The sequence below is a fragment of the Pipistrellus kuhlii genome, unplaced genomic scaffold (assembly GCF_014108245.1).
Source record: "Pipistrellus kuhlii isolate mPipKuh1 unplaced genomic scaffold, mPipKuh1.p scaffold_m20_p_57, whole genome shotgun sequence".
NCBI classification, from domain to species: Eukaryota; Metazoa; Chordata; class Mammalia; order Chiroptera; family Vespertilionidae; genus Pipistrellus; species Pipistrellus kuhlii.
In genome coordinates this window covers 114,806-142,357 of record NW_023425559.1, presented here as the reverse complement: position 1 = coordinate 142,357, position 27,552 = coordinate 114,806, and the positions used below count along the sequence as shown (strand labels likewise).

The window sequence follows — 27,552 nt, the reverse complement described above, 5'->3', positions numbered from 1 at the left end:
CCGAGCTGCCCTCTGAGGGCTGAGCCCGCGGGCGCAGAGCGGACACCAGGGCCCACACCGTGCCACACACTCATGCTGACCGCAGACCGAGTGCCACGTCCCCCCGAGACCAGGCATCGGCGTCCCCCGCTCCTCCGTCTCCCTGCCCAACCGCCCCCCCTGCCCCCCCCAGCGCCGCCCCCCACAGCGCCGCCCCCCACAGCGCCACCCTCCCCCCGGGCCAGACCTCAGGGTCTCCCCTTCCTGGCCTCAGGCCCCCACCCACCCCCGGCCCCATTCTCTACAGCGGCCGGGGCTCCCAGACCCCAGGGCCTGCACCCTGGCTCCTTACTGGGGTCGGGACAGGACAGGCCGCGCGCCCGGGCGCCCGCATGGCCCCGTCTGCCCTCACTGCCAGACCCAGCGCCACCGCCTCTGCACAGACCGGGCCCCGCTCGCCCCGCCTCAGGGCCTTGGCACGTGCGGCTCGGCCGCAGTTCCCCCCCCTGCCCGCCGCCCCTCCTGGTCCCGCAGCCTGGGCTCCGATGCCCCCCGTACCTGGGACGTGCCCATCCTCACAGGCCCCGGGGCGTCTGCCGTCTGGATCGGGTGTGGGGTCCGAGGGTGCTGGCTCGGACGGACAGGCCACGGCGGGCTCCTGCAGGGCCCCGCCCCGGTGTCGGCCCCCGCCACCTGGCCACCTGGCCGCGCCCGCGCCGGCGCCTCGGGGCGGAGACAAAGGCAGGCTGACCACGGGCCCACAGCCATCCCAGTCACCGCCGTGGCGTGGCAGCGTGGCTCGCCCTCCTCCGGCGATTTACATTTTTATTAAATCACTCGGGAAAGTAGAGACGCTGTTCCTTCCCTCCGTCCTTAACTCCTTCTCTGCCTGGAGGAGGCCGGGCGCCACCACACCCACCGCCCGTCCCTCCACCGTGACCACCGGGCCCCCCACCGCCCAGGTCCCCCTCCACCGCCCGGCCTGCCCCGGCGTGCAGCCAGGAGGAGAGGCCGGCCTCCCGAACCTTCCCCAGGGGCCTGCGGCCGGGACAGCTCCTCTGCCTGTCACCCGGTCTAGAAAGTGGGGAGCGGCAGGAACCAGGGAGAAAGGGGGGGTCTCACTAGGCCCCAGCTGTCACTCCACCCACCACCGTCCCGACTCCACCCCCCGCAGCACCGGAGGCCCCGAGAGCTGCCAGGGGCCGACCCCCGAGGCGGCCCTCCCTTCACCCCCCGCACCAGCCACGCTGACGGGCATGGGGGGCTCCGGGGCGGGCCGGGCAGGTGCCCCACGGGGACAGACTGGCCCCACCTCACGCCCCTCGCAGGATGTGCTTCCTCGGGAGGAAGCGAGCGAGCGGGCGGGGCGGGCGAGGCCACAGCGCCGGGGCCTGGGGGTGACACCCAAGTGAGACCGGAAGGAACCGGGCAGCAGCCACGGGGTCACGCGGGCCGCGCAGGCCGGGAGGAACAGCACGTGCCAGGGGCCTGAGAGGGGAAGCGCTGGGAACATTCTAGCAACAGGAAGCGGAGCGGAGCGGCTGGTGCCCGCAGGCCGGGCCTCACCCGAGGGCCCCGGCAGCGTGGGAGGCACCGCGGAAGGACATGCGGTCGGGGTCCAGCGTTTGCGAACGAGTCCTGACAGTGCATGGCTCCGGCTGTCACCCCCCCCATGTGCCCCGGCCCTAGGGGCTGCCACCCTCACTCCCAGCACAGCCCCTATAGGAAAGGCGGGGGGAGACGCCATCAGATGCACGAGGCTCGAGGCCGAGGGGTGGGACGGGTCCTCCCCGGGGGAGCACCAAGGAGGGCTTCCCGGAGGAGGGGGCGTCGGCTCCGGAGCACTGCCGCCGTCCCACCACGCGTGTGCTTATCTGCTGACCCAGATTTAGTCATGAATGAGCCGGGCGAGAGCCGAGACTCTAATTACTTTTCACTCTCCCCCGGGGGGTGGGGGGCGGGAGGGGGAGCCTTTGGTAGCTCGATGCTTCACAAACACGGTCAGGGACCGGGCCGGCAGCTGGAGGAGGCAGCGCTGCTGGTGCTGTGGGCGGAGACCCTCGGCCGCGATCAGACGCTGAGTGGAAACACCAGCGGGAAAGGCCGGCCAGGACGGCGGGGTCAGAGGGACAGGCCTCCACCGGACCGGTGCCCGTCACCACCGGGGTCCCTGCTTATCAAGGCCCTTGGGCCGGGCTCCTGGACTCAGATCCCAAGATCCCAAGCTCCTCCACGCCGGCCCCGGGACGGGCTGTGGGTCCGAGAGCCTGCTGACCGCCAAGGGGCGGGGCAGGGGAGAGGGCAGTCGGACAGCGGGCCCAGGAAGGGGGGCAGGTGCCCGGGAACCCCGGGCGGGAACCGAGAGCTCCTCTTCCCACTCCTTCACGGGAAAAATCTGGGCCACGCACGGCGGGCGCTGGCCGGGCTGCTGTGGAGAAACCTCCGGCTTCCCTCCTGCGCTGCTGAGTCAGGAGCACGGCGGGCGGCCCGACCGCAGCCCTTCCTGCACGCCAGGCGGGACCGAGGGGGGTGCCAGGTCCCCCATGCCCGGCGCCCCCTCCCCAGGACCACGTGCCACAGCACCCCAGCCTCCGGCACCAGAGGGACAGGTCCCTTAGGGGAGGGCACACACAGGGCCAGGCGGACAGGGGGCTTGGCCGACCCCTCCGGGCCGCGGAGCAGATGTGGACGGACCCGCCGGGGGCAGAGAGGCAGGCTCGCGGCTTCAGGGGCCGACGCCCTGGAACCGGTCGCAGGGATGAGGGCGGACGGGGGCACGGGCGGCGGGGGGACACGGGGCACAGCCCCCAGGACCTCTCGGGACTCCCTGGGCCCGCGGCCCCCATGGAGTCTGCCGAGGCCGGGGCAGGCTGCCAGGCGTGCCCCCCCCGGGCCACGGGCCGAGGGCCGGCAGGAGGGCGCCAGGACGTCCCGCGCAGGCCGGCCCCGCCCCCGGGGGGAAGCACTCTTTCCCACAGTTTCGAAAGATCCTCTCTGCTCCGGAGAAGAAGGCGAGCCCGGAGTCACACATCCTGCGCTGGCGGGTCCCCGAGGGCCAGAGTGCACCCCCAGTCCACCCCCCGGGGGCCAGGCTCCCGGACACGGCCCTCCCCGGGAACCTGAGCGGCAGGGCCGGCGGCGTGGGGCAGCACGGGGACTCCACCCGAGTCTGTCGAAGCCGCGCCTGGCGGGGGGGCCGCTTCCCGCCTGGGAAACCCCGTGCCCGGGAAGGTGCTGACCAGCTGACGGAAATGCCCCCCCGGGGGCACTGCCTCCCAGGGGGGCGGGCGGGAGCGGGGCCGGGACAGAGCCTCCTCCCGGGTCCCGGGCCTGAGCGCTCGGCACGTCCTGTGGCCCCTGACACGGGCGAGAAGGCCTCCCCCACCACCGGGGCGGACGGCGGGGACAGAGGCCCCACCACGGCCCTGCTGCTCGGCACCGCCTGCCGGGGCTGCGCCGGGCCGGCAGGGGCTGCTCCCGGCACAGGGCCGCCCGCCCGCCGCCGGCCCCGGCCCCGCGGAGAAGCCCTCCCCGGAGCGGCAGGGAGCTCTGGCGCCAGGTGCCCTCTGCCGTGCGCCTCCCTGGGCGGGGCAGGTGGAAACCCCAGGCCTGGGGCCGCTCCAGGGGAGGTGCCCACCCCGCCCGCCGCCGTGGATTCGGTTTCCGAGCCTCTAATCAAGGGATTACCGGCAATCCCGGCACCACACGTGCGCACCGCCGCCACTCGGTGGCCTCGCCGCCCACACGGCTCTGCCGGCCCCGAGGGCCTCGCTCCTCCTCGGGGCTGGAGCCGGCCGGCAGGGAGGGCCGGGAGGGGCCGGCGGGTGCCCCTCGATACCCCTCGCCCCCCTGAGGCCAGAGTCCCCCCGCCCGCCCGCCCGCAGACGGGCCCGGGCACAGCCACGCCGGCGTGGAGGCGGGAGCCAGGCCCGTGGGCTGCACCGGGCAGCACACTCTGCACCTCGGGCTGGCAGAGGTGCCAGGCACCGGGGCCACGCAGGACCGAGCCCCGGCCACCTATGGGACTTGGCAGTGGTGCCCGCTCTGTGCCTGGGGAGCACAGGGAGAGGGCGTGGCACGGCGCCCACACGGCAGCTGCGTGGTCCCAGGATGTGCCGGTCCTCTCGGAGCCCAGGCCGCACCGCACAGGGAGGCTGGCATGGCACTCCGGCCGGGGCACCGCCGTGGGCCCAGCACTTCCCCAGCTGACCTCACGGCTCAGGCCCCACCCACCACGTGCCAGTACAGGCCCCCCGGTGCCCACGTGGGTCCCCTCACCCACGACAGGGCCCCGCGCCCCGGGGAGACATCCCCTCCAGCCAAGGTCTTCGCGCCTCCCCACCTCCCCGCCAGCAGCACCCGTCCCAGGCAGACCCAGCTGCCCAGACCTGCCAGCAGCCCCGGGCGCTCTCACTGCCCCTGCAGCATGGCGCAGGGCCGGGCCAGGACCCGCGGTGGGCAGGGTTCGAGAAAGGTCGGCCCAGCCCTGCCCTCGCCACACCCCCCTCAGCCCTGTCTCGGCGGGAACACTGCGTCTTTATTTGCCTGCAGGTCTCGGGCCCGGCCCACCCAGCGCCCACACCCACCCCGGCCACCTTCCTCCGCTGGCACAGCCACTCCCACCTAACCCTCCCCACAGCACCCGGGGAGAGTGAGGAAACTGAGTCACGCACGGGGGCGCGCCCACTGCCACCACCAGCTCCCCGGGCCTGGTTCCGGGGGTGAGGAAGGGCTACCCCCCGGAACACCCGGGGGGGGGGGGAGCTCCCCGTCACAGGCGTGTGCAAGCCACGCTGCGGGCCCTCCCGGCCCAGGGTCACACACTCGCCTCCTCCAGGGGCCCAGGGCCGGGCCAGGAAGCTGGCGGAGCCTGAAGGGCGGGGCTATCTAACCCCTGTTACTAAAAAGAACCAACAGGGAAGTAAAAATAGGAAATAAAACAAAATCGCTCCAGCCCCTGGCTGTTTGTGTAGGAAATGAGGTATCTCCCACCGAGGGGCAGGCTCAGCTCCAGCCCCCCAGACGGTGCGTGTCCCCCACCACCACCACCACCCCACCACCCCCCCTCTAGCTGCCATCAGGCCTTCACCTCACACCGGGGCCAGGCCAGGGAGCAGAGAAGGAACCCGAGAAACAGGTTCGAATCCCAGCCGTGCCATCGCCAGCCGGTGGCCTCGGGCAAGGACTGCACGGAGCCCCCTCCCTGTGCATGGGCCCCGTCCTCAGCGACAGGGGCAGACCCACTCCTGGCCCTGCCACGCGCCTCTCCCACGGGCACGCGCACGGCCACGGTGGGGCGTCCGCAGAGTGGAGGAGCCGGCTGCCGCTCGCCCGCGCGGGCAGTCAGACCTCGGTTTCCGCGTGCACACAATCACAGGAAGCCGCTTCCGCTCCTTCCCGCGGCCTTCCAGGCTGGCACCGGCTCCGAGCGCTACAGCGTGCCTGACTGGCGCTGGCTCCGGCTCCGGCTCTGGAGGTGCAGAACGCACAGGAGGCAGACATTCGATCCTGGAGCTGCGACACCCTCCCGAGCGCAAGGCAGGGCCAGCGGGCCAGGGCAGGCTCACCCGGTCTCTCTCTCTCTCTCTCTCTCTCTCGCTCTCTCGCTCTCTCTCTCTCTCTCTCTCTCTCTCGCTCTCGCTCTCGCTCTCGCTCGCTCTCGCTCTGGATCCCAGCCATAGGAGTGGCCCTGCCTGGCCCCTCACCGACATGGAGGGTGTGGGGAGCACAGACCCTCAGAGCTGGCCAGAGGGCCCGAGGGGAGCCCCAAGGGTGGGAGCGTAAGCTGGGCAGCAGGCCTGACTCCTCAGCCTCCGGGTCCTGGGGACAAGCCCACCCAATGGCACACGGCCATGCCCCAGATCCGGCTGAGCCCCGGGCCGGGCCAGTGCTGGCCGACAACACCACGTGCAGAGTCAGCTGGCCAGGGGGGGACGTCCTCTCCACGCTCAGAAACGGGGGGGGGGGGGGGGGTCAGCCACCGAGAGGGCGCGGGGTAGCGGGGAGGGAGGCAGGCCGTCCCCAGTGCCCTACAGGGGTCTCCCCGCCCAGGTGGCCCGAGACACCCAGGTCGGCAGGAGGCCTGCCCGCTCCCTGGCTGTGACCTGCCAGCCCTGCCCCCACTCTCAAGGGCTGGGCGGGCAGAGGCTGGGCGCAGGGCAGGGCTGTGTGGGGGGCACTGGCTGCCCCTCAGATAACAGGCTCCACAGCTTATCACCCATCCAGGGCCCGTGGGGCCGAGAGCCCCCCACCCCACGGCACAGCGGGTCTGTCCACCGCAGAGAAGCCCCGGGCGTGGGCTCGGCGGGGAGGCCGCCCGCACCCAGGCTCCCGGGCAGCTGGCAGACGCCAGGGGAGCGCGGCTCTCCCACCGGTGAGGCCCACGTGGGGCCGTGACCCGCCCGTGACCCCGGGCCTGTCAGAGGGACCAGGACGCCACCTGGCCAGGTCACGCCACGACACCAGGCGGCCCCGCGCACCACGCGTGTGCCTTTTATAAACCCGGCCACGCCAGCTGTGGGAGCCAGAAATAAGCCGGCCGGCAGGATCGCATGCCCAGTGCTGGCCGGTGCCAGGCCAGGCTGTGCCAGCCCGGGTGCCCACCCTCCCGGCCAAGGACAGAGGCCCAGACGGAGCCGCAGTGCAGGGCCCGGGAGGCGGAGAGCCAGGCCCGGCTCTCACGGAGGCGGCGTCTCCTGGAACCCCGGCGCTGGGCTGGGGGCCCCCCTCGCCGACCTGGCACCTGAGCGGCACCCCGACCGGGCCGACCAGCCCAGCGCCGGGTCCCGGGGGCCAGGGCCCAGGATGGGAGCGGCACACGTGAGCTCGGACACAGCTCCCTGGGGCTCCCCCAGACCGCTGGGGGCACCACCCACACCGCAGGGAGACAAGGCCCGCCCCTCAGGGCAGGCCCGGGTGCCCCATGCCGCCTCGGGCTGCTGCTCGGTGGGCACAGGCCCTCAGGATGCGGGCACAGACACCCCGCAGTGGGAGCAAGGCGGGCGCCCGGCCACCGAGACCCGAGAAGAGAAGGGGAAGCTGGGTGGGTCCCGCCTCCCCGACAGCCCAGGAGGCCCACATGGGGGTCGAACCGGCCCCGCCACCGCCCCTGGGACCAGCCCTGCAGGACTCGCCGGTCAGCCAGGGCTCCCCCGATAGGAAAGCTGAGGCCCAGCAGAGCTTTAAAGTCTGACCCAAGGCGACACACTGTCTGGACCCCAAGCTCCACTCACCCCCTGGAGGCTGGGCCTCCCTCAGCTCTGTTTCCCCAGCGGCCAGCAGGGGCCAGGCATCTGTGGACAGACAGCTGGTCAGAGGGACGGATGAATGGATGGACAGATGGACGGAAGAATGGAAGGATGGATGGATGGATGGATGGATGGACGGATGGACAGATAGATGAATGGATGGATGGGTGGACAGATGGATGGAAGGATGGATGGATGGATGGACAGATGGATGGAAGAATGGATGGATGGACGGATGGACAGATAGATGAATGGATGGATGGATGGATGGATGGACAGATGGATGGAAGAAAGGATGGATGGACGGATGGATGGACAGATGGATGGAAGAATGGAAGGATGGAAGGATGGATGGATGGATGGATGGACAGATGGATGGACAGATGGATGGAAGAATGGAAGGATGGAAGGATGGAAGGATGGATGGATGGACGGATGGACGGATGGATGGAAGGATGGAAGGATGGATGGATGGATGGATGTACGGACAGATGGACGGAAGGACGGAAGGACGGAAGGATGGATGGATGGATGGATGGATGGACAGACGGACAGATAGATGAATGGATGGATGGATGGATGGATGGACGGATGGATGGATGGATGGATGGATGGACAGATGGATGGACGGATGGATGGATGGACGGATGGACGGACGGAAGGACAGCGAGCAGACTGTGCTCTGAAATTTCAGCCACGCCTTGATTCCCCACCCACCCCCAGCAGCATGGCCTGGCAGCAGAGGAAGGAAACGAGGTCACTGGGAAGGAAGCAGTCGCAATGGCTGAGGGCACCATCCCAGCCAGGGCTGCCCAGCAGCGGGTGGCAGGTGCGCCCAAAGCAAGCAGGGCCGAGGGCAGGGCTCACGGAGGATAGGAACGCCCACAATCACAGCCCGACTGCAGGCTCCCTGAGGGCTCCCAGGGCCGGCACGGAGCACTGGCCTGGGGCCCCCAGGGCAGGTCCCAGCCCAGCGCCCCCTAAAGGGCACCAGCTAAACACCCAGCGGGACCCCAGCGAGGGACGGCTCATCCCCACGACGTTTCTGAGACGGAGGCTATAGAGGGAGGCGCGGCGCCTGGCAATCTGGGTTTTGCCAACGAGACCTCGGAACCAACCCCGACACTGAGCCGGGCTGAGGTCCCAGCCCCTCGCCCGTGAGCAACGCCTCCCGGGGCCTGACACAACCAGGCCTCCCACTTCGCCCTCGACGGCACCCTCCTTCCGTTCACACACAGGAGCCCGGCTAACGGGAGGAGGTCATAGTCCACCCGGCAAACCGAGGGGGGCGGGCAGGCCCGAGCGTGCGCCCCTCGCCCAGCACCGGGGGCTCGGCCTCCTGTGGGGAGGGTCCCGGCCTCAGGGGAAGGTGGGCTGCTGCCCTGCCCTGTGCCAGGGAGAGAGCAGCAGAAGAGCAAAGGCCCTGCTCCCCTCCCCCCGCTCCCCCCAGCTGGCCCAGGAGCCACGGCCACCGCTGCCCGGCCTCCAGTGTGGCCCACCTCCCACGGCGGAGCCAGTGGCCGGCACCCGTGCCTGAAGCCCCACCTCCCAGCCCTTCGACCTTGATCCGGGGCAGAAAGTCCAGGCGCTGGTGGGGCGGGGCGCTGCACGCCTCCCTGGACTCTGCCCCCCATCAGAGCTGTTTTCCTGGGTCCCGGCGGGGAGAGGGGCGCGGCCCCCAGACAGACCAGCACGCACGGACGCTCCTGAGCAAGCAACGCCGGCAGCCGCCGTGGAGCGGGCCGGGGGCGCCGAGGGTGTGCGGACAGACGGGCAGAGGAGGGGCCTGACAAGGGCACTCACCCCAGGCGCCAGGGGTCCGAGATGGGGTCACACCGCGCGGGGGGCCGGCGGGGGTCATGCTCAAGGCCGGGAGGTTCCAGGGCCCAGGAAGGAGGGGACATCGGGCAGCAGGGGACCGACTCTGGGGGCTCCAGGTCCCACCAGGCCCACTCCCAGCCCCGCCTCCTTCCCGGTTAATGATTCCCAGACCAGCTGACCACACCCCCGCTCACACGGCCGCGGGGGCCTGGCCCTGCGAGGGGACCCTTCTGAAACCCCCTGGACAGACCCCGACCCTCGGCCCCATGGGCATCCCCTCCCCACACCCTCGGCGGGGCCAGGACTCCCTGGAAAGGGTCCACCCGTTCTCTCTGCCCGATTCCCTTCCGACAGCAAACTCCTATTCATCCCTCAAAACCCATCTACACCACCACCTCCTCCTTGAAGCCTCCCTGGCTCCGCAGGCACTTCACAGCGGAGGCTACTGAGGCCCAGGCAGGTGAAATCCTTGGGCCCCCCCACTCGGAGCCGGCAGCCACTCAGCACACAGGGCAGCCAGTCCCCACCGTGTTTCAAACACTGGAAAGCCATGGAGCAGACTGCGTGGTGCTTGGTGTGGCACTGAGCAGAGGCCTGGCCCCACCCGGGGGGCGGGGGGCGGGGAGAGTTCCAGCGTGTGAGGTCAGAGGGCCCCACTGTCCCCGCTGGGCCAGTGAGTGAGGCTCGTTATCTCCCCATCCCAGGCTGCTCACCCGCCAGGGTCTCTCCATACCCTCTTAGCTCAATCCGGAACCAGGCCCAGCTGGCGTGACCAGGCACCCGCCCGGCCAACTCAGAGGCCCGGGCTCCCTCGCCCCCCACCCAGGCCCTGTGCCTCAACAGAGGTGGGAACAGAGCCATTTCCTGAGGAACCGGCCCCAAACTCCGCCACCCTGGCCCGCCACCAGCGCCCGGGCCGGCCCTGCCCCACACCGACAGCGCAGTCCCCCAGCCCCGCCTCCGGGGGCAGCAGCCGCAGGGCAGGTGCCAGGCCCCGGGAGGCGGCCTTGCTGGAGCGGGCTGGACCCTCCGTCCCCCGCTGCCCCGGCCGGCCCTGCCCTCGGGGACCTCGGAAACAAGAGACGACGGACAGGGAGGGCGGCCGGCACGCCCTGAGCCCTCGCTTCCACCCAGCCGCCCCCCAGACCACCTCTCCCCCCCTCCCCCCCCCCCCGCACGGACGGGAGGCCAGTGTTCACCCTGCCCAAGAGCCAGGCGTCCGATGGGTCCCGCCTCAGGCCAGAGGGCGGCCGGCGGGTCCCGGACGGAGACTCGGGGTCCGGAGGGCGTCCGGGGGAGACAGTGCAGACACGGCAGCCACCTGGCCTGTCACCGCCTGACCCTGCCCGGGGCCAGTGCGGCCTCCGGAGCTAAATTGGTCAATTACAGACACTCAGGCCCTCCCGGGGCGCCGGCCCCCCTGTCGGGCGCGGGACGGGAAGCCGGTTGAATCAGTAACCTCGTTACAGCGAGCCCACACGGCGGCTGTGAACTCCGCGGGGCTGGTCCATGCGCACCGGGCTCACTCACCGCCTGGCCCGGGCCCAGCCCGCTCTCCCCGCCCCTCGGCACTGCGGGCGCCCGAGCAGGACGCAGCCGGAGGCCCGTCACCGCCAGCCCCAGGCCCGGGCACCGTCAGGGAGACTGAGGCACGGCTGGAGACCACAGCTGACCGAGCAAGCCCGGCATCTCTCCGAGGACGAGAGCAAGAGCTGGGGGTGGGTCCCCTCCCCCCGACTCCAGCCCAGGAAGCCAGGGGGTCTCCCATCCCGGCAGAGAGGGGAACAGGCCACTCGGGGACCCGCCATTTCGGGCTCCAAGCCTCCTGGGACCCTGCTCCTTCCAGCCCTGCCTGCCTCCAGCCCACCCTCTGCCCAGAGCCGGAGGCTCGATTCCAACCGGGAGCATGGCTGTGCCCGCAGCACCGCGGCCCGGGCCCCACACGCCGGACCCGCCCAGGGCCCGTCCGCTCCAGGCCTCTCCTGCCTCCTCTCACGGCGTCACCTCCGTCCCCTCCGCTGTCCCCTCCGCTGCAGCCACCGCAGCCTCTGGCCTCCGCCCCTGCCCGGGAGGCCCCCCTCCACCTGCTGCAACTCTGCCTCCCAAGCCCCAACCAGCACCAGCACCACCAGAACCAGCACCACCAGCAGCAGCACCAGCAGCACCAGCAGCACCAGCACCAGCACCAGCACCAGCAGCACCAGCACCAGCACCACCAGCACCAGCAGCACCAGCAGCACCAGCACCAGCACCAGCACCACCAGCACCAGCAGCACCAGCACCAGCACCAGCACCAGCACCAGCAGCACCAGCACCAGTAGCACCAGCACCAGCACCAGCACCAGCAGCACCAGAACCGTCCCAGAGATGCAGGAGCAGGCGGGCCCGGGCGCCAGGGGGCGTGACCAGCGGCAAACCTGGCTCCTGCTGCAGACGGAGCTGTGGAGACGGTCAGGACCTGCTACGAAGGCTGGGCGCGGGCATGTGTGGACATGTGTGCCAGTGTGTGTGTACGCCAGGTCTGCCTGTGTGTGTGTTCACACCATCATGTGTGTTTGTGTGCACGTGTGTGTACATGTGTGTTGGGATGGAGGCCACAGTGTAACCAAGGCCCCACCCAGCCTTAGGGACCATGTGACCATCCTTGCCCAACCCCCACCACTCCCAGCCACGCCCAGGTCCCTGGGAATTTGCTTCCAGACAGCTCCTATGGGGGGGGCGGGGAGGTGGGCACCAGTCCGTCAACAGACCCGCTTGCCCACCCCCGCCCAGGGACCCTGGCCGAGGTCCGAGGGGTCTGAGGATCTCGTCCGCACACGCCTTCCCGGGTGGAGAGGGCAGAGCAGACAGGGCGAACCTCCCCCCAGCGTCCACGGAGCAGAACAGCCCAGGAGCAGCCGGGCCCAGCTGAGGGTCGGCAGGGCCGGGGGCAGCACCCCGCCCGGACAGGCCTGCTCAGCGGGCGCTCCGGGCCCCCAGCGGGGAACTCGGTGTGCAGCCGCCTGGGGCCCCGGCCGGCCCCGCACAGAGCCAGGCCGGCCTCCGGAGGCTCCGCTTCCCACTGCTCACGCACAGCTCAGCCTCCACGCGGCCGGGAATCCAGTCCCCGGTGCACAGCGGGGGCTCAGCGGGGGACAGGAACACGCGAGGGCAGGAGACGGGGAGACCCGCCCACATCTCCACGGCACTCAGGCCCGAGCAGCCACCTCGCACAGGCACATGGACACGGACACACAGTCACAGGGACACGGGATCACACGGACATAGACACAGGGACACAGAGTCACAGGGTCACACAGACACAGGGACACACAATCACAGGGACACGGGGTCACAGAACGTGGGATCATAGGAACACAGACATAGGGTCGGGGGTCAAAGGGACACAGAGTCACAGGACACGGGTCACAGGGACACACAGACACAGTCACACGGACACACAAACACAGGGACACAGGTCACAGGGACACACAACAAACAGTGCGGACGGAGCTGCAGGCAGGGGGCTGGGCGGGAGTGTGAGCACGCGCGAGCCTCACGCCTAGGCCCTGCACGCGTGTGCGCACCCCACGCTCCCTGCACGGCCGGCGGGTGTCATGCAGCCGCTTTCTGCTCCATTTCACACCACTTGGCTGCTGAGCAGACACCGGCTCTGACTCCAGGGCGCAATTTCCCGGCTGGGAGGCGCGGCACACGGCTCAGAGCGGCGCACCAGGCTCGGATGGGTGTCCCGCGGGCCCCGGTCCCACCCGCCCCTGTGGGCCTCGGGAGAGTCCGTGCGGGGGACCCCGTTCCTGAAGCTGCCGCGCACGCTGGGGCACCAGCCATCACCCCTGCTCAGCTGGTCCAACACTCCGGCCCGGCCCGCCCGGCCCCAACCTGGCTGGGCAGGAGCAGAGGGACAGGCCCCATGAACCCGCTCTGCCAGGCCCCGGAGAGCCCAGACGTGCGTCCACTTTACAGATGGACGGGGCGGCTCTGCGGTGGACGGGCAGGCCACACACGCGGCAACAAGGACAGGGAAGGACGCCGGTGGCCTGGCCAGCACAGGGCACAGCCCCCCAGGAAGGTACAGCTCCTGGGGTCCCCCCAAGGGAAGGCCACATCCTTCCAGAGAGAGAGGGTGGGAGAGCAAGTGACACAGGGGCCTACACGCGAGGGGGAGGGGCAGGAGGGGGGGCAGGGGAGGAAAAGTTAAGGTTGAATGCTGGAAGCAGGGCGGGGCGCAGGCAGGGAAGCGGGGCAGGGGGCGCAGGCAGGGAAGGGGGGCGGTGCAGGGACACCCTCTCTCCACCCCTCCCCAGCATCCCTGAACCTGACCTGCTTAGCAAACGCCGGGGCAAAGGTCTGGCAGGGGAGCCCCAAACAGGTGCCGGCCGGGCTGGAGCACCCTGCCCGCCCCCGCCTCACCGTGGCCAGTTCCCATGGAAATAGACCCGCTAAGGGCCACCTCTCGGCCTGGCGGGGAGGCACTGTGAGCCCCACACGGGGAGCGGGAGGAGGGAGGGAGGAGGGAGTGCAGAAGGGAGGGCAGGTCCCGGCTTGCGGAGCCCTGGCCCGAGGCAGCGGCGGGCTCCGCTCTGTCCTCCCAGCCCAGCCGCTGTGCTGCCCCCACGGGCGCCACGGGGAAGACCCCTCTCGCCCTGAAGCACGGCCAGCTGGCAGTGCTGGCCTCGGCTCTGAGACGCCCACCGCGGAAAGAGCCCATGCAGCCACAGTCCTAAGACCCTCATCAGCTTCCAGTGCTCTGCGCGGCCTACCGGCCACCCCCACCCCCTGCCCCCCTTCCTTTAGCTCCCATCCACCCCCCCCCCGCACTCCCCCGGGGCCTCTCATGGCGCCGCAGCCCCCGGCCTGCACGCCCAGCCTGCCCCCGGCAGGGGCCGCCCCGGGCACCCACCCCGTGTGCCCCCACAGTAATTCCACAACTGCCCGCCCCCAGGGCCTCCTTCCCGGGAGAGGAAACGAAGACCACCCACCGAAACTGCCCCCCCAGCCAGAGGGGGTGGGTGGGTGCCCAGGCGGGCAAGCAGAGGGCTTCCTGGAGGAGGTGCCGCCTCCCACGGGCCCCGAAGGACAGGCGCAGCCGGAAGAGCTGGTGGAGCGGCCTCACCCTGGCTCAGGGCGCCGGCCGTCCCGGGGGCCCCGGCTGGTCCCACCCACGGCCTGGCAGCGGGGGACGGGGCCGCACGCTGGGCCCGGGCCCACGGCCAGCCCCGGGGCAGGATGCAGGCGGCAAGGCCACGGCCACGGCCCGGCCGTATCTGAGAGCGCTTCTCGCACCCCCGTCAACAAGCAGAGCCGCTCCGGAGCTCACCAAACAACGCCGGCAGGGCAGCCGGCAGGGCCCGGGCAGCGGGCGAGGCAGAGCTGCCTGGGCAGGCGGACTCCGGCCCGGCCTCCCGGGAGTCACGTGACCCTGTTATTTCGGGAGGCCCCGGAACGGCTCTATTTTGGGTCCCGGAGGCTCCGATGTCACCAGAAGCCCCTCACCGGGGCTCCAGGCTCGCCGGGTCCCCACGAGTGGCCAGTGTTTCTGCCGCTCTGCTGCAGCCACCCCCCTCCCCCCCCCGGGCAAGTGGGTCACTGGCTGCCGGGAGGGTCTGGTGTGGTCCCAGATCCCAGATACCCAGTCCCGCTGCCACCCAGCCCTGCTGCCCAGGCCGATGGCAGCACAGCCTCGCCCGCCGAAGGGTGCGGGCCCCTGGCCGGCCCGGCAGCAGGGGCAGTCGGCAGGGGCACCTGGGGGGGTCACTCGGCCTCCAGACCTGCACCATGGGCTCATGCTGCCCCTCGCCAGGGGCTGAGCAGGCGGCAGCCGGGAGGCCCTGGGCGGGTGAGGGCAAGTGCCCACAGCACCCACCGAGCCCCACGGCGCCGCGAGGAGGAAGCCTGGGGCCCGAGGCCCTGGACGTGGCCGGACAACTACGAGGGGGGCACGGGCCAGGCCTCCCACCCCTCTCCCCCACCCCCCAGGGGGGTTAGGCCGTGCTGGCAAGGGGCTCAGGCCACTGGCCGCTTAAACGGCCCTTCCACTCCGCTGGACCTCAGCGCCGGCCAGGGGCTCAGGAGAAATAAAACGTACTCAGCCCCCGCCTCCCGCTCAGGCCTGGTGTGCAGACTGCCCCAAGGCCACGGGCGCGTGTGGGGAGAAGCCTGCAGCCTCCTGGCGGCGCGGGGGCGTCCATCGGGGTCCTGGGCGGTAGCTCCTCCTTGCAGGGCCGCTGGCACCCACCCTGCAACCTGGGCCCCCCGGGCCAGCTCCCAGGCCGTCAGGGACAGGGCCGTGTGTGTGTGTGTGTGTGTGTTTGTGTGTGTGTGTGTGTTTGTGTGTGTGTGTGTATGTGAGTGTGAGTGTGTGTGTGTGTGTGTATGAGTGTGTGTGTGTATGTGAGTGTGAGTGTGTGTGTGTGTGTGTGAGTGTGAGTGTGTGTGTGTGTGTGTGTGTGTATGTGAGTGTGTGAGTGTGTACGTAAGTGTGTGTGCGTGTGTGCACATGCGTGCTCGAGTACATGCAAAGCTTTAATGGGGAGATGTCAGCCCATCGGGGCCCGCCAGGCCGGACAGCAGGTCACAGACACATCAGCTGGTCCCTGCCCCACATGCCCCACTCCACGGGGCCTGTAACCTGTGGCCTCCGCCTGTGCCACCAGGTTTCCTGTCTGTGAAATGGGCACGCATGCCCGTGGGGGCTGGGGGAGCCCAGGTCCTTGTCATACAGTCAGGAGGGGGTCTCGGATCTGACAGCCCCGGAGCCTCGCAGTCACCAGTGGGCCCCATGCCCACCCTCACCCTGCACCCTGGGGCCAGTGCCCAGCCCCAGGGCCCTGCAGCCGGGCCAGGCTCTGACCAGCAGCCCAGGGCCAGGCTGCACCCCGGCTGCAGAGAGGGCAGACGGGGGAGTGTTTGTGTGTGCGGGGAGGGGGGGCTGACCGTGGGGTTCGCTCAGAATCAGCTGCTTTAATTTCCATCCAGGACGAATCCCTCACCGGCCTGACAGCCTGGCTGCTGGCCCTTCCCGGCACTCATTTGTAAAGTCTCCCGCCTCCCCCTGCCTCCCGGCGCCCAAGACCCGGAGCCCACGGCCCGGGGCGCCGGGCCAGGCCCCCTCCTACTCCCGGGAGGGACCCAGCCGGGGGCGGAGGGTCCCGGCCGGTGGGAAGGCAGCGGGCGGCCAGGGAGCCAGGAGCGGGGCGGCCAGGGAGGACGGAAAGCTGACCCCGGCCTCCGGGCGTCCTTCTCCGAGCGCAGGGCCGGCCCAGGGAGGCCCCGGAGGCGCCCGAGTGCCCGGAGAGGGCCCCGTGCCGGGACCGGACTCCCAGACCGGCGTCCCCGCGGCCGGCCCCGGGGCGGCCCTGCCCGGCGCGCCCGCCGCTCCGGGGAGGAGGGTCCGGTCCGGGCGGCCTGCGGGCGGCGGCGCGGAGCCGTCCGGATCGCGGCCCCGGGGCTGCGAGCGCACAAGTTGCTCCGGCGCCGGACCCGGGCCCCGCCGCCGGCTGGAGCGGGGATCCCGGCCGCGGGCTGCCAGGCCGGGCACCCCCCGCCCGCCGCCCCGGCCCCGGCCCCGCGACCCCCGCCCGCGCGCGGGTAAAAGTTGGCGCCCCCGCCCCGGGCCCGGCGCCCCAACTCCGGAGGCCGGCGGGGCCCGCGGCGAGGACGCGCCGCCGCCCGCACTCACCGAGCGGCAGGAAGTGCTTGGTGTCCATGGCGGCGGCGAGCGCGGCGGCCCCCGGCGCGGCCGGCCGGGCCCGGGCGGCGGGAGCCGGCGGCGGCGGGGCGGCGGCGGCGCGCGGAGGCCGCGGCGCGGCGAGTTGTTGCAAAAGTCGCCCAACAATGTAACTACTTGTGCGCGCGCCCGCCGCGCGCCCCCGCCCGCCCGGCCGCTCCGTCCGACCGCGGCGCGGGGGGGCGGCGGGGGGCCCGCGACGGGCGCGGACTCGGCGCAGCGCCGCCGCCCCGCCCGCGGCCCCGCCCGCCCGCCGCGCGCCCCCGCCCCCGCGCGCGCCCGCGGCCCGCGCCCCCGCCGCCGCCGCCGCCGCCGCCGCCGCGTCGCGGCGAGCCCGCCAGCGCCGTGCAAACTTGCAAGTTTGCCTCCGCCCGGGGTTCCCGGAGCCGCGGGGGCGGGGCGGCGGGGCAGGGCTCCCCCCGCTGCTGCCAAAAGAAAGAAGGAAAATCAAAACGCCGCTGGGCGGGCGGCGGGAGGAGAGGCCGGAGCGCGCGGCGGGCCATTGTCTGCGCCGCACAAAGCTGCCCGCGACCCGCTCCGCCGCGGCGGGGACACTGAGGCCGGCGCCGAGCCCGGGGAGCAGGCCGGGGGGGGGGGGGGGCTCTCCTGGGCCCCCCAGGCTCCGTCCTCCCCGCACTTCCCGCCGGGAGAGCAAACACCGGAGGGGACCCCATCCCCCGGACGGCCGCGGGGGCGCCGTTTCCGCTGCACGTGGGGCCACCCCGGGGACCCCTGGGGAGGCACCGGGCCGGGAGGAGCCGGGAGCGGAGCCCTGACTTTGTGGTTGCGGCTATTTTTGTGCCCTGGGTCGTCCTCTGCTCCGACTTTTAAATTCGGGGTTTGTGTGGAAATGGAAGGGAGCCGCCGGCCCCCGGCAGCCTGGGCTGCTGGAGCTGGGGGGGCGGTGAGTTACCTGCACCCCCTGCGCCCGCTCCGGGCCGGCCCACCGCCCTGCGCCCCGCTCCCGCCCCCCTGCGCCCCTCTCCCGCCCCCCTGCGCCCGCTCCGGGCCGGCCCATCGCCCTGCGCCCGCTCCCGCCCCCCTGCACCCCTCTCCCGCCCCCCTGCGCCCGCGCCCGCCCCCCTGCGCCCGCTCCGGGTCGGCCCACCGCCCTGCGCCCCGCTCCCGCCCCCCTGCGCCCGCTCCGGGCCGGCCCACCCCCTGCGCCCGCTCCTGCGCCCCGCTCCCACCGCCCTGCGCCCTGCTCCGGGCCGGCCCGCTCAGGCGGCTTCCTCTCACCACCCTCACCAGTTCGCTGCCACCTGGACCTGCCTTCCCAGTGCTGGCCCGGGCTCTGGGGGCAGAGAGCTTACCTAAGGCACCTGGGGTGGCCCTGGGGCCAGGGGGTGATGGAGAGGGTGGCATGGCCCTCCTGGCTGCCCAGACACAGACACAGCCCCCCGGAGGCCCTCCCGCCTGGTGCTCACTGCCCCGCGGGACCGCAGTCAGGCGCACGCTGGTCTGAGAAATGGGGGAGAATCAGGGCCCACCTCCACGGGGCAGCCTGTCCAGGAGGGGCCTGTCCAGGAGGGAAGCGCTGATTGCCTCTGGGTAGGAACCCCTTGGAGGTCTGGGGGGCAGCGCTGGCTGGGGAGCCTCCCCCCGCACACCCCAGGCCACAGCTGAGGCCTGCTCTGGAAAAAGTCCTCCGTGCTGGCTCCTGGGCCCTCTGCCCACCTGGCCCCCAGCACACACCTCCTATGCCCGCCCCTCCCTGCTGCCCCGGCACGGTTAGCCCTGATTCCCTCCCTTCAGGGCTGGGGGCGGCATCACGGGGCTGGGGCAGGCATCACGGGGGACAGGTTGGACACGGAGCAAACCTAGGCCCGCGGACAGACGGGGTGCGTGGGTCAGCCTGGTCCTCGGGCCTGGCTCCATCGCCCCTGGCTTGCCCTTGGCCGTGGCACCAGAAAGTAGTTTGCTTGTCACCCCAACCACTGGTGGGCAGTGGGTACTGCTAACCCACCTGACCAGTGAGGGCAGTGAGGCCGGGAGAGGTGACAGGATGGCACGGCGCAGGCAGAGAGGAGAAGCCGGCAGTGGAACCAGGACCTGTCCTCGGAACCTCTGGACCAGGGGTTCCCAACCTCTTTTGGCCACCCCACCTGAGCGTCTAAAACCCTGATGCCCCCTGGGACATGTCATTCTCATTTTTCAAAGAGTGACTCCTAGTCACATGTAGGAAGCCTCAAGGGCCATGAACTTGGTCTAAGCAAGCTTCCAAAGAACACGGCACCCATGAGAGAGAAATAAAAGACGAAAGGACAGTTGAAGTACGGAGGAAGAAATCGCTAGGAAATTGTTAAAAAATAATAATAATGTGAAGTGATAAAAAGCAGCAAATAAAGTTTCCAATAGAGAACTGAAGTGCATAAATATATCACAATGTCTATAATAATAAGAGGGTAATATGCTAATTAGACCAGGCAGCCAAACAACCTTCCGGACCTCCTTCTGGACAAAGCTATAGTGGCTGGGGCTGAGGGGGAGGTGGTTAGGGGCAATCAGGCAGGCAGCAGGCAAGTGGTGAGGGGCGATCAGCAGGCAGGCGAGTGGTTAGAAGCCAGCAGTCCGGTATTGCAAAAGGGATGTCTGCCTGCCAGTTTAGGCCCTGTGTGGGATCGGGCCTAAACCAGCAGTCAGACATCCCGATCTGAGGGGTCCTGGATTGCAAAAGGATGCAGGCTGAGCTGGGAGACACCCCCCGCCCTCATGCACAAATTCTGTGCACTGGGCCCTTAGTAAACACATTCTGGAATTGTCCCTCTTAAAAATCAAATGGCCCCCCGGTACCCCACGTTGGGAAACCCTGCTCTGGGCCATCGAAGGACGTGAGCCGGGGATCCGTGGCGCAGGCCCGCCTGCCTGCCTGCCCCTGCCCCGTGGACAGCCCGTCCTCGCTCCGGGGCAGGGTAGGGGGCAGGGGGGCAGGAATGGTCCCTGTTTTCAGAGTCGGGACCACTCCTCCAGCAAACCTTGGCTCGGGCCCGCTGTGCTGGGCAGGGGACTGACTCGGGTGCAGGTGTGGTCCCAGACCGACAGGCAGGGCCAGCGGCGCCTGACCAGGCCTCTCTCCTCCCTGCGCCTCGGTTTCCTCATCTGGCCTCACCTGAGAGCCACGCCTTCCTCCCTGAGTCACCGCTGACTCACGGAGATAACACGGAGAGTCTGGCCGGGCCTTCTACCTCCACTGTTAGGAGGCGAGGGATCGCCCTCCGGACACGCCCACGGGAACTTTCCCTGGGACGGAGCTGCGGGCAGACAGGAAGCCCGGGGACGGCGAGGGTGCGGGAGAGCAAGGCCCCGGCGGGCGGCGGGTTCCTGCCCGGCGTTTTGGAGGCGGGAGTTCCCGCTGGCGGAGGCGGGTGAGGGCGCCCCAGGCAGGAGGACAGGCAGGAGCAAGGCCGGAGGTGGGAGGCACCGGCGGCGGGTGAGGGAGCAGCGGGCGGAGCCGCGGGTAGCCCTGGGGCGAGCAGGTCGGAGCACGCAGGCCGGGCGTTGGTGGGAAACCGTCCGGAGCCTGCAGGCCGGGCTCCCGTCGCGGGCGCCTCCGCCGGGGCAGCCGCACCTGGCCTCCCCGCCCCCCGCCTCCATGGCACCCTTGCCACGGAAAAACTCGAGACCGCTTGGCACAGGCGGCGCCTGGAGACGGGGAGCCACACGCAGTTTTCCAGGGAGGCCCAGGCCAGGCTGTCAGGGTCTGAGGGCCTCTGTTCCCCAGAGAGACCTCAGCCACTCTCCGCTCTCCCGGGGGACACGTGGACGGGAGCGGGGCCCAGCACCCCGCAGGCCTGGCAGCCAGCCAGCCTCGGCTGCAGACGCTGCCTGCTCTCCGGCCCCCTCACCTGCGGGGTGGGGGTGCGGGGTGGCGGGTGCGGGGTGGCGGGTGCTCGGGAGAGGAGCCCTGCCTGGGAGTCGGCAGAGGGAGGGGCCCGGCCTCAGGGCTCGGCTGGAACATGCGGGCATGGCTCCGTGTTTCTATTCTCACTCTCCCCTTTGGTGCAAACGGTCACACACACACACACACACACTCACACACACGACACCTCCCCAGACAGCGGCTGCCCGGCTTGGAGCGGCCGGGTCCGAGCCAGCCGTGGAAAAACCCGCCCGGCCTTCCTGCCTGCGCAGCGGCCAGAGCTATTTTCGTATAATATCCATCTATTTACCACCTGGGAGCTGAGAGCGCTCGCTGTGTTCTGTTTGGGGCTCTGTTCCCCCTGAAGGACGCTCTTTAAAGGACTTGGGCCCGTTCCGCGCGCCTGTCTCGCTCCGTCTTGTAAACAGTCTCCGGATCGCCGGGAATAATATTTTTAAAGGCGGGTGTCTGCCGGGCGGGGGCTCCTGAGGCTGGCGTCGGGGTGGGCGGCCCCCAGCAGCTCCGGCAACCCCCAGGAGGCACCTCAGCGGCTCCGTCCCGCAAAGGGGGCCCCTGTGACCCCGAGTGGCGACCAGCAGGACCTCGCAGGGGTCTGGGGCCCTTGTCCCCACAAGCACACGTGGCTTTGACGTGGCCAGCCTGTCTGTGTGCAGCCCGTCCCTGTCCAGTCACCGTGGCAGAGGAGAACAGTCAGACCCCGGGGAAGCCCGGGGCAGCCACGGCACAGAGTCCGCCTTCAGCGGGCTGCACCCCCTCCTGCCTGTCCGGGCGGGTGGGCAGGAGGGGCCAGGGAAGACCCAGTCCAGGGAGAACGTCAGGCCGCAGACTGGAAAACTGGGTACCAGGCGGGGGGTACCATCTGCCCAGCCACCAGCTCGCCCGCGGCGCCCTCTGAGCCTCGGCCTCCTCTCCTGTGAGGGGCGAGGAGAGCCAGTGCCTCCAGGGCCGCTGTGGCCGCGGGAACACGTGACGGGAAAACCCGTGTGGACGCACTGCGCGCGCAGAGGGCAAGGCGCGGCGAGGCCCTCAGCCGGCCGTGCACATCCCGTCCCTCCTGTGCACACGCTAGGACACGGACATCGGCCACATGCGTCCATCCCGCCTGTGCACACGCTAGGACACGGACATCGGCCACATGCGTCCATCCCGCCTGTGCACTAGGACATACACATAAGCGGCCACACACGCGGGAGCCCCCGGCCCAGGATCAGCGACGGAGACTTGCCCATAAAGATAACGGGAAATGATCCACAATATTTATCTGACAGACGTGAGCGGACGGAATGGCCTGCTGGGATCGGGAATGCCCATCTGTCTCTGTCGCCCTCCACGTGCGTTAAATATTACGGATGTGGCCGGGGCCGGCGGTTATTGATGGCGTCATAAAGCAAGGCGCTCGCGCTGCGGGATGGAGAGGTCCGGGGAGCGAGCTGGTGCAGGGATGGAGGGTGGAGAGGTCTGGGGAGGGAGCCAGTGCAGGGATGGAGGGTGGAGAGGTCCGGGGAGGGAGCCAGTGCAGGGATGGAGGGTGGAGAGGTCCGGGGAGGGAGCCGGTGCAGGGATGGAGGGTGGAGAGGTCCGGGGAGCGAGCCGGTGCAGGGATGGAGGGTGGAGAGGTCCGGGGAGCGAGCCGGTGCAGGGATGGAGGGTGGAGAGGTCCGGGGAGCGAGCTGGTGCCTGTCCCCAGAGCAGCCCTTCGCGGGGCTTCCCACAGACCCCGCCAGCCCGCGGGCCCGCCGCCTGGACAGGCCATTGGTAAACTGAGGCTGGAGGAGAAAGGCGGTTTTCTCAGTGGGTCTTTGGCACCAGAGGTTGGGGGGGCCTTGAAGCCTGGAGCATTTACCCACCGGGAAGCCTTTTGGGGTTTGCTGTGGGAAGGGCTCGGGGTCTCCCACTGAGAAAATGTCTGGGGTTCACCCCCTTCCACCATGACCCACCTCCTGCCACCCCACCTGGATCCCCCCGCCGGCCCCTGCCCCTCCCACCAGCTACTCTAGGTGAGTTTCTTCGTGGTGACATTCGGCCTTCGCTTCTCCCCTGACCAGGGGCGCCGTCCTGAACTGGCCACGAGGGGAGGGTCTCAGCTCGTCTGCCTGCGGCCAGGACGCCCCTCCCAGGGGCGGAAGAGCCCCCGGAGACACAGCTCTCCCTGCCTAAGCCCTTTGGGTGGGACCTCATTCCTCCTGGGCACCCCCCCCCAACACCCCCCGCAACACACCCCGCAACACACACACCCCGCAACACACCCCCAAACACCCCCCACAACACCCCCCGCAACACCCCCCGCAACACACCCCGCAACACACACACCCCGCAACACACCCCCGCAACACACCCCCCGCAACACCCCCCGCAACACCCCCCGCAACACCCCCCGCAACACCCCCCGCAACACACACACCCCGCAACACACACCCACAACACCCCCCCGCAACACCCCCCGCAACACCCCCCGCAACACCCCCCGCAACACACCCCGCAACACACACCCCCGCAACACACACCCGCAACACCCCCCGCAACACCCACACCCCACAACACCCCCCCGCAACACCCCCCGCAACACACACCCCCCGCAACACCCCCCGCAACACCCCCCGCAACACACCCCGCAACACACACCCCCGCAACACACACCCGCAACACCCCCCGCAACACACACACCCCACAACACCCCCCGCAACACCCCCCGCAACACACACCCCCCGCAACACCCCCCGCAACACCCCCCGCAACACACCCCGCAACACACCCCGCAACACCCCCCCCGCAACACACCCCACAACACACCCCACAACACACCCCGCAACACCCCCCGCAACACACCCCACAACACACCCCGCAACACACCCCACAACACACCCCGCAACACACCCCGCAACACACCCCGCAACACACCCCGCAACACCCCCCGCAACACCCCCCGCAACACCCCCCGCAACACACCCCCGCAACACACCCCACAACACACCCCGCAACACCCCCCGCAACACACCCCACAACACACCCCGCAACACACCCCACAACACACCCCCGCAACACACCCACAACACACCCCGCAACACACCCCCGCAACACAACCCCGCACACACCCCGCAACACACCCCCGCAACACACACCCCCCGCAACACCCCCCGCAACACCCCCCCAGCAACACCCCCCGCAACACCCCCCCGCAACACACCCCGCAACACACCCCGCAACACACCCCGCAACACACACACCCCACAACACACACACTCCGGTACACCCCCCGCAACACCCCCCCAGCAACACCCCCCGCAACACCCCCCGCAACACCCCCCGCAACACACCCCGCAACACACCCCGCAACACACACACCCCACAACACACACACTCCGGTACACCCCCCGCAACACCCCCCGCAACACACCCCGCAACACACACACCCCGCAACACACCCCCACACCCCCCCCCCCCCACACACCCCCCCACACACACACCCCGTACACCCCCCGCAACACCCCCCGCAACACACCCCCAACACACCCCGCAACACACCCCGCAACACACCCCGCAACACACACCCCCCGCAACACCCCCCGCAACACACCCCGCAACACACACACCCCGCAACACACCCCCGCAACACCCCCCGCAACACACACACCCCACAACACACACACTCCGGTACACCCCCCGCAACCCCCCCCCGCAACACACCCCGCAACACACACACCCCGCAACACACCCCCGCAACACCCCCCGCAACACACACCCCACAACACACACACCCCGGTACACCCCCCGCAACACCCCCCGCAACACACCCCGCAACACACCCCGCAACACCCCCCCGCAACACACCCCGCAACACACACCCCCCGCAACACACACCCGCAACACCCCCCGCAACACACACACCCCACAACACACACACTCCGGTACACCCCCCGCAACACCCCCCGCAACACACCCCGCAACACACACACCCCGCAACACACCCCCGCAACACCCCCCGCAACACACACCCCACAACACACACACCCCGGTACACCCCCCGCAACACCCCCCGCAACACACACACCCGCAACACACCCCGCAACACACCCCGCAACACACCCCGCAACACACACACCCCGCAACACACCCCGCAACACACCCCGCAACACACCCCGCAACACACCCCGCAACACACACCCCCCGCAACACACCCCGCAACACACCCCGCAACACACACACCCCGCAACACACCCCCGCAACACCCCCCCGCAACACACACACCCCACAACACATCCCGCAACACACCCCGCAACACACACACCCCACAACACACCCCGCAACACACCCCGCAACACACACACCCGCAACACACCCCCGCAACACCCCCCGCAACACACCCCGCAACACACCCCGCAACACCCCCCGCAACACCTCCCCGCAACACACACCCCCGCAACACCCCCCGCAACACACACACCCCACAACACACACCCCTGCAGCACACACCCCCGCAACACACACACCCCCGCAGCACACACACCCCACAACACACACACATTCACACACTCACACACACACCCCGCAACACACCCCCGCAACACACACACCCCACAACACACACATACACGCAACACACCCCCCGCAGCACACCCCCCGCAACACACACACCCCGCAACACACACACATTCACACACTCACACACACACACCCCACAACACACACCCCCCGCAACACCCCCCCGCAACACACACCCCCGCAACACCCCCCGCAACACACACACCCCACAACACACACCCCTGCAGCACACACCCCCGCAACACACATACCCCCGCAGCACACACACCCCACAACACACACCCCCGCAACACACCCCGCAACACACACCCCTGTAGCACACACCCCCACAACACACACCCCGCAGCACACACACCCCGCAACACACACCCCCACAACACACACACCCCGCAACACACACCCCCGCAACACACCCCCGCAACACACACACCCCGCAACACACACACCCGCAGCACACACACCCCACAACACACACACATTCACACACTCACACACACACACCCGCAACACCCCCCCGCAACACACACACATTCACACACACACTCACACACTCACACACACACTCACACTCACTCACACACACACACTCACACACACACTCACACACTCACACACACACTCACACACACACACTCACACACACACACACATACACACACACTCACACACACTCACACACACTCACACACACACACTTACACACACACTCACACACACTCACACACTCACACACTCACTCACACACACACTCACACACTCACACACTCACACACCCCAACACACTCACACACACACACTCACACACACACACACACACTCACACACTCACACACTCACACACACACACACTCACACACACACACTCTCACTCACACACACTCACACACACACACTCTCACTCACACACACTCACACACTCACACTCACACACCCCAACACACTCACACACACACACTCACACACACACACACACACTCACACACTCACACACTCACACTCACACACACACTCACACACACACACTCTCACTCACACACACTCACACACACACACTCTCACTCACACACACTCACACACTCACACTCACACACCCCAACACACTCACACACACACTCACACATGCCCGCCCTCCTGCTGTGGCCACGCGACATGGTCACGCAGGGGACCGCCAGGAACCTTACTGTTGGCAGTGCAGCACCCGGGTCCCCCTTCAGGCAGCACCCTGTACTGCGCACACCTGCCTCCCCCCAGCCCGGCCCGCAGGCTGCAGGCATCCACAGGGGCCCTCCGCCCCTCTGCCCCGCCTCCTCCCCAGGGGCAGGGACCGGGGAGGGAACGCTGTTCCCGGCCTCCCCACGCCCGGCTCCTGGCACCCAGGCCTGGGGTGCGAGCCGGTCCGGAGCTCTGAGGGTCAGACCCTCCTGGCCGAGTCCGCCTGCCCAGCGGGAGGAGGGGCGATGGGCGGAGCCTCAGGGCTCCTGTGGGGACGCGGGGGGGGGGGGGGGGGCACAGAGCCGCCAGCGGCCGGGGTGAAAGCACACACAGCAATGCCCCGCTGTCCCAGGGTGCACTGCTGCCCCCTGGCCTTCCGGGCACTGAGGCCTCCAGTGGAGGCTGAGAGACAGGCAGGTGGCTCAGGCCCTGAGGGCTGAGGGTCCCCCCACATGCTGTCCTGCCGGCTCAGCCCTGGGTCTCGGCTCTGAAGAAGCGCGAGGCTGGGGCGGGCAGGGGGCCTCCCCGTGGGGCCGCTCTGAGCTGACTGGGGGCATGGCCCCTGCTGGCCCGGCCAGCACAGGGGCGCCAGCAGAGGTGAGCTCTCGCCCGCATACCGCCCAGCGAGCCCCCGGGCCACACGAGGACCTGGCTGTCCGGCTGTCCCCGGAGCTCCTGGCATGTGCACGCCCAGCCGCCAGCCCTCTCCGCTCGCCAGGCTCAGAGGAACCCTGTCACCCCGCGTCCGCCAGTGTGGCCTCCTGGGTCCAGGCTCAGGGAGGTGCCCGGCCGCCCGGCCTGTCTGGCATCTGACCGTGGGGCACCTCTCTCCCACCTCAGCTTCTCTGCTCAGTGAGCCCCCGCCCGCTCCCACGCTGCGGCCAGAACGCCCTCCCAGGGCCGCCCTGGTCCTCGGAGGAGGTCGGGCCAGCCTCCCCCATCCAGCCGGCGAGGGGTCCCCAGGAGACAGACTCGGGAAGATCCGTGACCAGGGCACCCACGGGCCCCGCACGGCCAGGAAGCTGAGACACCCAGCCTTCGATGACCGCGGCCTGTGGACAGCGGCCGATCGGCCCCAATGACCCCGGGCTGGCGGTTGGAATCCCCCGGAGGGAGCTGCTCACCAGCTCACCCGGAGCCCGGGGGAG

General features: G+C 69.7%; 1 protein-coding gene across 1 annotated transcript in view; it reads right to left on the bottom strand.

Moving 5' to 3' along the window:
• The window catches only part of RXRA (retinoid X receptor alpha), a 76,992-nt gene extending 60,131 nt beyond the window's left edge, over nucleotides 1-16,861 (bottom strand). Inside the window, exon 1 of the mRNA XM_045573836.1 lies at nucleotides 16,726-16,861. Coding sequence (XP_045429792.1) covers nucleotides 16,726-16,753 — 28 coding nt within the window. The 5' untranslated portion in view covers nucleotides 16,754-16,861. The remainder of the gene's footprint in view (nucleotides 1-16,725) is intronic.
• Nucleotides 16,862-27,552: the final 10,691 nt, after the last annotated feature.